At 37.3% G+C, this 8,970-nt stretch overlaps 1 protein-coding gene across 1 annotated transcript; it reads right to left on the bottom strand.

Moving 5' to 3' along the window:
* Positions 1 to 4,224: 4,224 nt before the first annotated feature.
* On the bottom strand, positions 4,225 to 7,332 carry LOC107045256 (uncharacterized protein CG5098). Its single transcript, XM_015267448.1, has 2 exons — positions 6,573 to 7,332; positions 4,225 to 4,556 (listed from the first exon to the last, which is right to left on the bottom strand). The coding sequence occupies exons 1-2, from the start codon at positions 6,715 to 6,717 to the stop codon at positions 4,354 to 4,356; spliced, it is 348 nt and encodes a 115-aa protein (XP_015122934.1). The 5' UTR covers positions 6,718 to 7,332; the 3' UTR covers positions 4,225 to 4,353.
* Positions 7,333 to 8,970: the final 1,638 nt, after the last annotated feature.

Genomic DNA, 8,970 nt, shown 5'->3' with positions numbered 1-8,970 from the left:
GTTGGGGGTGGGAGGGGAACAAATCGTAAAAATCCGAAAGGGTATACGAGAAAAATTTTTTTATGTCATTAGGGGCGATAAACCGCGATTCTAACCTGGCTTTGTTCGGTTTGATCGCGGTTTTCGGGCCCAATGACATAAAATATCGTATGTCACACGGCGATAAAAGCATTATCTGGCGAATGCGACTTTATAATCCGAGTCGAAGGCGAATACTTTTATCGCCTGATGACATAATATACTATTAATAATTTTTCCAAGTGTGCGGATTGTGGCTCGTTTATGATGCTTAACACATGAATTTTTATGGAAAATTTTTCTCCGTGTACTAGTATGAACAACTCGATAGTTTCTTTTTTGCTATATATCGAATTTTATAGTTCAGTAAACAGAGTTTCTCACTACCAGCACTGGAATTTCTCTCATCATCGTACGTTTTTTCAAGCATCGGCGTTGGGCAACGTTTACCAATGTGCTGTAATGAGTAATGAGTCATATCGGATTCTCACAGATTATTGTTTCTTTCTGCAACTTACCAAAGTAATTGTTCTGATCGTCTTCATCCGCATGGTAGTGACCGACAGATATGTGCATACGTCCGCCGACGATGGTGGCTTGGGCGTTGCACTGCATTTGCAGGGCTTGTTGGCAAACCAGATAACTGGAAATTTAAAAAACATGGGATCAATCACAGACAATTAACAACGAGCCTATTTACAGTGAGCACTTGCGTTGGACTTGATATGAAGTTAGATTATGTTTGTTAATTTTTTTTATACGAGAAAGATCCCTGGTGGCACGGTTTTTACCGACAATCGTAGGTCCAACTGTTGCGGTTTCACCGACGAGTTACTCAATCTCTAGTCGAGCTCAAGTGCTCGGTGTAAATAGGGTCAATTGGATAAATATTTAGCCACACAACTTACGTTATGCCGTTGGAACGATAATTCAGTACGAAAGGCATTTCCGTATGTGAAGGCGGTTATCAGAGCTTGACAATTCCACAGTGAATAGCAGTGCAGTCGCTCGAAAATAACGGCCCAAGCAGCACAGTTCTGGAGGGTATCTGCAAGTATACCAAAAAGGCTGTCTAATGTCTGTCCAAAAAGGTAACTTGTGTCTAGAAGTTACCTAGAAGTTAACTAAAAGTTATCGTATGACTGCAAGATACCTATTGGACGGACATTAGTCTGCCTTTTTGGTATACTTTCAGATATCTTTTGCAAGGTTTGCTACTTGGGGGTTGGCGATGGTTGGTGGAGGGAGAACCAATGAAACGCGTCTATCTCAATTGGTCTATTTCCGCATCAATTAGAAAGTTCTATGTTTCTATAAACCTATATTATTGGGGCAGATGATGAAGCAGTTTCGTGCTTAGTTGTCAAAAGCCATTTTCATGAGCCAATTTTAAAATGTTTCTTAACGGTTTTATATCGAGATTCAAATTCAGAACTGCAAAGTTTTAATAATAGAATCGTTGTAAAATGTCTGGAAACGGGGTCAAATGGGGCTCAAATGAAAGACCTGATGCTTGGCTACAAAATTAGAAAAGCTTTCACTGGGGAAAAAATAGCCAAATTTACCTGGGTTAATTAATATTTGAAATATTTATGATTTTTGGTTATTTTGAAGCAATCAAAGGTGACGAATGGAAGAAAATAAATGTTAACATTTATTTGTCGTCCTTGATTACTTTAACATAAAGAATAATCATGTAGATTTTATCGCATTAATGAACATTATGAAATTATCAAAAAGGAAATAAATGTTTTTTTACTAGTTCAATTCCGAAAAATTAATGAAAAATTGGAAATTTGCAAATAAATCAAAATTATTACGATTATTGCTATCGTTATTATTCATCTTCGAACTCGGTCAAAAGTACATGCAAACAAATTTTTGAAGCCATCATTCAATCAATTCACTTTTTTTTTTATTACCGTGAAAAAATCAATTTTTGAAACAATTAACTAATTTCGAAAATTAATAAATGAATTTAACTTTAATTAAGGACGATTGATAGGGCTCAACAATACCTACATTTCAGGGGATTAAAAAATATTCAATTCAATCGATTCATTAGCGAACTATCGAAAAAAAAATTATTTTCATACGTACGCACACACATACATACGTACGGATACGACCTAAAAATTGCATTTGTTGACATTTTGGATCACAATGGGTCGATATAACGATCCAAAACTTAAATTTGAACGATTTCAATGTTTCCATTTGGATACAAAAATGAAACATTCAACAGTCACGAAAGAAGACAGACACACCATCACAACCCCCAAGACTAAACAACGACAATCATGAGAGCAACAGTAATCACAGTGCCTTCAGGAAAACTATCACATTATTCCAACTGTTCCAACGACATTCAACATAACTAAACTCCGATAACACGAATACCCTAACTCCTAACACGACAGCATCGATGACCTCCACTAACAACAGTAATAACCACACGACTAACAACAACGTCACCAAGAGGCCTGCCAGAAGAAAGTAGACCCTCGAACAATCCAGTCTCCAATCGAGAAACAATGAAACAGATGAATGTGGACCTGGTAAGAGAAAAGGTAAACGTAGATGAAGCATAAACGATGACGACGAGAATCACAAGTTGGGAGACAAAACAATGGTGCCACTGAGCCATTTTCACTAGTATCTAATATTTAGAAATAATTACGACTACGAGCTCACAACGAATTTTCTCATCACTATCATTAAGTCCACATATTCATTGATACATATATATAATTATGTATAATATAAATATATGTTTTCTGTCTATACGATAAATGCTATTTACATTGTGGTTCTATAGATTAGTTTTTATACAAGATTTTATGACACGCCGTGCAATAAGTCGAGTTTATCGCACGCTGCGCTTCGCACAGCGTGCTTCAAACTCGGCTTCTGCACGATGTGGCATAAAATAGTATAGACCACTCAGGCATAAACTTCGTTTTCAACGAATGTGAATACAGACCTCGCCTTCGGCTCGGAAAGGAAATAAGGACAAATCCTATTTACTCGGTCTGTATACCTGAAAGTCTGGATGGATTGTAGGTTTTAGTTCTATTAGACATTGCATTTCAGCCAAATAAAAAATTATCATTGGTGATTCTGGACCATTAAAACATTCGAATTCCAGTCTCGAGACCATTTTTGCACTTTTATTGGTTGAATTCATCTCGATGGAAACTCTGATGTGTAATCACTCATAATAATGTCATGCGAAATTTTATACAAATCAGTTGACAATAACGCTTTCAATGACTATTTCATGAACTAAAAAGAAAACGAAAGGTTGAAAAAATGTTTTCAGAAATTCTCATCGCCCGAGGCTTCGTTTGTTTACAAATTGATCAATCTGCTGACTTTTTAATCACTACGCAGGTCAAAATAAAAGCCAAAGGAAAATAAACCAAAATCAGTTGAATCCAGAGAAAAAAGTAGCAGATGCATCAAAAAGCTGCCAAATTAACCCACAAAAAATCAGAAATAAAAATCATTGAATAACGAAAGAAATAAATTTTTGATTTCTCCACTGTTTTCATTACCCCTCATTTTTTTTTTAAATTAAATCGAAAAAGGCCACTGTTCAAGGCCACGGGCCAAGAAAGTCAATTAAATCTAGTCAACGAAGAGCCCTCAAAGATTCACAATTTTCTCTCAAAAATGTTAAATTCTCTTGCATTCTTTCAGAACAATTATTACACACTCGAGTTTGATCGTTTCTTGGAATTTCATGTCCCCAATAAATTCCTCCCTCATTCTAAAATTTTCAATAACAAATGAAAATGTACAAATCTTTACTTGTAATACCACAAGAGCTTCAAAATTTTCGGGTATTTTCCAATAGGTTCGTTTGTATGCAGGGAACCTTGAGGAAAATGCCCGATTAATTTTGAAGCTCGGGTGGTATTCGGGGGATTATTTTTCCAATCCAAATGTTGGGCAATATAGTTGGACCATGCGACGAAACTCACAATTGAGAAACGAAAATTGTATAATTAACCCTCATTTCGACTAAAAATCCTCCGATTACTACAATTGAATTCAATCCGTCAGTTTGACGAGGGGTTAATTCGACTGCATAATGTTTTGTCTTTTATATAGCAACTACCAGAGAAAATTATCAAAAAATTATCAGTTGAAAACCCTGTAGCTTGTACCACGTGATGTCGAATGAGCCAATTATATTGCCCGATATTTGGGTTGGAAAAATAATCACTGTACATTTACACGAAATTGATAAATGTCCATTGTCTAAACGCTATTCGTGGGGGCTTATTCTCTGGGTTTTTGCTCATCATCTGAAGAGATTTGAAATTTATTTCACGTGACCCTGCGTAGGTTACATCTTGGGATATACTGATAGGTATCGAGTAGCCGGCCCTTTGTCAGTGCACAGGGATAATGTGTGACAGCTTCGCAGCCACGTTTAACACGACCAATATTGGCCCCACTCAAACCACAGGCATTGCAAATGAACTTTGTGGCATCCCAGACAGCTTCCTGAAGTCCAGTGACCCTTCCACCTTGAAATCAAAAATTTTAAATCAAATGATTGAAATCGATCATCATTCGAGATCATTTTATTGATTTATTACGCGTGAAGCTGCAGAAATTTTGATAGAATTGGTAAAAAAATAATTTTTTATAATAAAAAGGAAATGGCCAAAATGTGTCACGCGATTACTTTTTCGAAAGTTTTTCGCGGTTTCGCAATTACGAATTGTCAAAGCATCAGAATACGTAACTCCTGATGTTGCGGACGTGTTTGTTATCTCTCGTCTCTCTATAATAAAAAGGAGTTGGCCAAAATGTGTCACAAATTCAATTTCTTCTCTGTTCTCTATAAAAAAAAAAAGAAACCAATGAGAATATTTCTGTTACATTCCAGAACCTGAATCCCTTAACCATATCCTCACACCTGCCCTGGCTTTGATTCCCTGCGTCTTAAGGATGAACTACACCCTTTGTCGTCGGCGAATTTTTCCCTTGGAACTTGTTTCCCCTCACTAATTTTTTCCATGTAGAATTTTCCCCCGAGTTTTTTTCCGCCGTTGAAAAATTACCGGAAATTTTTTCCCCGTCAATCCTTTCTCGGCGAATTGTTCTCATTGACATTAATTTTTCCGACGATTTTTTTTTCATTTAGGATTTTGTTTCGAGTTTTTTTTTCAGAAAATCCTAATTGAAATCATTTTTTTTCTTAGAAGGAGGAAGTGACAAAATTATTGAAAAAAAATCTTTTTTTTTTCATTCGCGACTGTTTAATTTATAACTTTCTTCAAAATGCGGCGAATTTTTTTTGCTGTAGATGTTTTGTTTGACGAGTTGATTTATATTCGTATGAAAATGACGTTTATATGTTGCTGATTATATTGTAAATTAATAATTTTAGCTTGTTGAAATATTTGTAATTTTGTCGGGCTGTAAATGTTCTATTTGAATAATTGAATCCTATTTTGATGAAAATGTGTGTAAATTATTCATGATGTTCAGAAATGGTTGACTTCTAGAAAATAGTGAATGTTGCATTAAATAGAAATGAATTAATGTTGTGTTCAAAAATGTGTATGATTTAATATTTTTCAGGAAAATTTTCCATGGGTTTTCTTCTTGGGGATATAGGAACTTTTCTGAGGAACATTTTTTTGAGGGAATAATTTTCTAAGGGAAAAATCCAGTAGCGAAGTAGTAAACCGGGTCAAGTCGATTGTCACTTTTGGTGAGTTTTTGATGAATATTTCGGAATCGAAGAGAAATAACGAATTTTTTCTGATGATATTTTTATAACCCTCAATTGGCTCTACAAAAAGGTAATGGTAAAAAATTTCCTATCTTGTTTAGATTTCGAGATATTCGTCCAAAACTGGCCAATAGTCAAAATCGACTTGACCCGGTTTATCGCTTCACTACGGAATTTTCCGGGAAATTTTTCTCCGGGGTATTTTTCACGGTGAAAAACAGACCGGGAACCTTCGGTTTTTGGGTTACCACTGTAGAAAATATAACATTAATGCGGGAAAATTCATTGATGTGGATGTGAAATGTTCACCCATAGTAGATAATATTAATCTCAAGTTCGGTGCACAATTTCAGCCCGATCGATCCAGTAGTTCCCGAGATATTCAACTTTTTGTATAAAACTATTCTGGTTAATATCTCGAAAATTATTTAAACGATTTCATTTCTTTCCCAAAATATTCATCTTGATATCTTCTATTTAGATCAGTCAGCGTATTTATATATCCGTTCATACAAAGTTTTCGAGATATTGTCAATTTTGCAGTTTTTTCCTACATTCGTGAAGTGCGCCATAAATAGACAAAAAATTGAGATAGAAGGTTGAAATTTGGTCGGATTGTAGCTCTTATAGTGACAAAGTATATAATACTTGTTTCAAGAAAGAAACATCTCATTAAAAATATTTTTTTCTATCAGTGTATCTTGTGCGGAGACTGGACTGTACTTGAAAAAAGTTGTATGACCCCCCCTCAAAAAAAAAAAACCTTGAAAACGTCAACAGAATTCTTAAAAAAACTCACCAGCCAAATAAACCCCAGCGGCCCAAACCGCGCACTGTTCATGCAGCCACACCTCCCACCGCTGTTCCTCCCCAGGAATCAGCGTCATCTCCGAGTAGCTCATGGTGGCAGTGGCCTCCACCGAGTTCCTCTTCTTCTTCCCCATTTTCGCTGATAACTGATCGGCCAGCCCAGCATACCTCAGATTCCTCTTATTCTTCCCTCCCTTTTTCTGCTCAGTATTGATCTCCTGCTCATCAGCAGACAGAATTACATTCTCGAGTCGTTCACTGCCAATGAGATACGGCCCGAAGAGATCACTGAGGACCCCCGCAGGCACAACATAACTCCCCGGGGCTATATGGATCTCCACGGGCAACAGCGTGTGGACCGAATTTGCAGAACACAGATCCACGTTGAGTCTGTCGTATGGGCGTCATACCGAGAGGACAATGTAAAACTAAATAATCCAGCTCTATTAACCTGTGATCAAATTTTTATATTGAAATCGGAAATATTAACACGAAGAGAATAATTACAAATGGAAAATTTGAATAAGAATTGGAACTAGAGTAAAAAATGGCAAAATGAAATGAAGGAATAATATCATCGATAAAAATATTCTCCATAATTATGGGCAAACCAGCTTTAAATGAATAATTAAAACTAACTCATTATGGAAAATTTTTGGATTGTGAAATATTTAGTAACACAATCCCGAAAGTCATATTTATAAGCTATTCGATGTTTACAGAATAATCTCAATTCCCATTCCCATTCAACTTCCCATTCATTCACAAATTTTTATATTAAAATCGAAAATATTACCGCGAAGAGAATAGATAGAAACGAAGAATTTGAATGAGAAATCAAGGCAGCAATATTGATAAAATAAATAATAATAATTACCATTAGAGTACAAAATATCAAAACAAAATGAAATAATTGCATAGATGAAAATATTCTTCATAATTATGGGCAAACTCATTTTAAATCAATATTTAAAAATATCCCTCATTATGTAAAGTTTTTTTGATCCCAAAGTATGTAGTAACAAAAAAGTTTCAATCCCAACATTGTTAATTATGGTCTTTGTTATCTAGACCTCCAGCTCCATGTCTTAAACTTCTGTCTTAGAGTCTTTACTCAGCCTCACAGGCTTTTCCAGCTTCCTTTTCCTCCTCTGTTTGGTATTGTCGTTGAAGTCGTCATTGCTGAAGGCCGGTGACACCACGTCCTCCTCTCTCGTTGGGGACCTTGACGATTTATCGAAGCTGCGTTCTGGGAACATGCTCTTGACACTAGATGTGTCCCCATTGTCGTCGATTGGTGTCACAATCACTGACCCAATGTTTTCAGTTCCCAGCTTCTTGTTGCCACCCTCAAGCTTCTCCAGAAGTGAGTCCACCTCCTTCTTCCCCCTCTTGGGGAGATTCTTCGGTGATCTAACGTTCAATTCCTCCACCTTTCGATCCCGTTCAGTCGATGGCTTACGCCTGGGGCCGTCAGTAACATCCTTATCCATTCTCGATATTAAATTAACAATAACTGGCATGACATTGCGTCCCTGTGGTATCGCACTCAACGAATCTTTAACTTTAACTGGCTCTTCTTTCTTCTTTCAAACTGGGAACTGAATTTGTGGGTAATGTTTCTACCTTTTTTTTATATTTTTGTACGGCAAGAAATGAGTAAACGCTTCCGTTTATCGGCGACGTTGAATATTTGCTTCGATTAGTGGGCCAGGCACGTTACATCCGGGACATGTAATTGGTCGATTGTATGGCCTGGGCCCGGTACGCAGTCGTACTGCACAATTGCTGTAGCAAATCAACTGGTGACAGACCGAGCCCATGATAGATATGAAGGTGCCTGACTCACAAATCGTGCACCTCCATTCGTATGGGTCACCGTCTTCACCTCTTGGTTCATCATCCTCGCGTTGAGGTATAAAAACTCTGCCGAAACTGATTGCCCTTTGGTGGCATGTGGGGCAGACCAGTCCTCGTCGAGGGATTCGTTCAGCTCGAGCCTCATCAGCACATTGACGACAGATCTTCAGACAGTGACAGGGTTTTACAATTGTTTCAATGGGACGTGTTCTGCATATTTCACAACGCCAATCATACGGATTGACGTGTACTTCTTCCTGGATCTCTTCAACTTCATTCCGCATAGCATGCTCTGCCACCTCCACTGGAAGTACTCTTCGCTCTCCTGCCCGACGGGCCAAGAAATGATCCAGATTGATCTGTCTTATCAGTGCTTGAGGGTCGTGGGGAACACGAGACTGGAGAAAATATCCAGGGTCTCCTGTTGAATAATAGTATATTTCGATACGATTGCGGGAAAGTGTTTTTGGGATCGTGCTCATGGGAGGTTTATAGCACGAGCCGAAGGCGAGTGATATAATCCCACG

This window comes from Diachasma alloeum, unplaced genomic scaffold, assembly GCF_001412515.2.
Source record: "Diachasma alloeum isolate Michigan unplaced genomic scaffold, Dall2.0 Dall_scaffold_00902, whole genome shotgun sequence".
NCBI lineage: Eukaryota > Metazoa > Arthropoda > Insecta > Hymenoptera > Braconidae > Diachasma > Diachasma alloeum.
The sequence above is the reverse complement of the archived record's forward strand: the minus strand, read 5'-3'. Positions and strand labels throughout refer to the sequence as shown.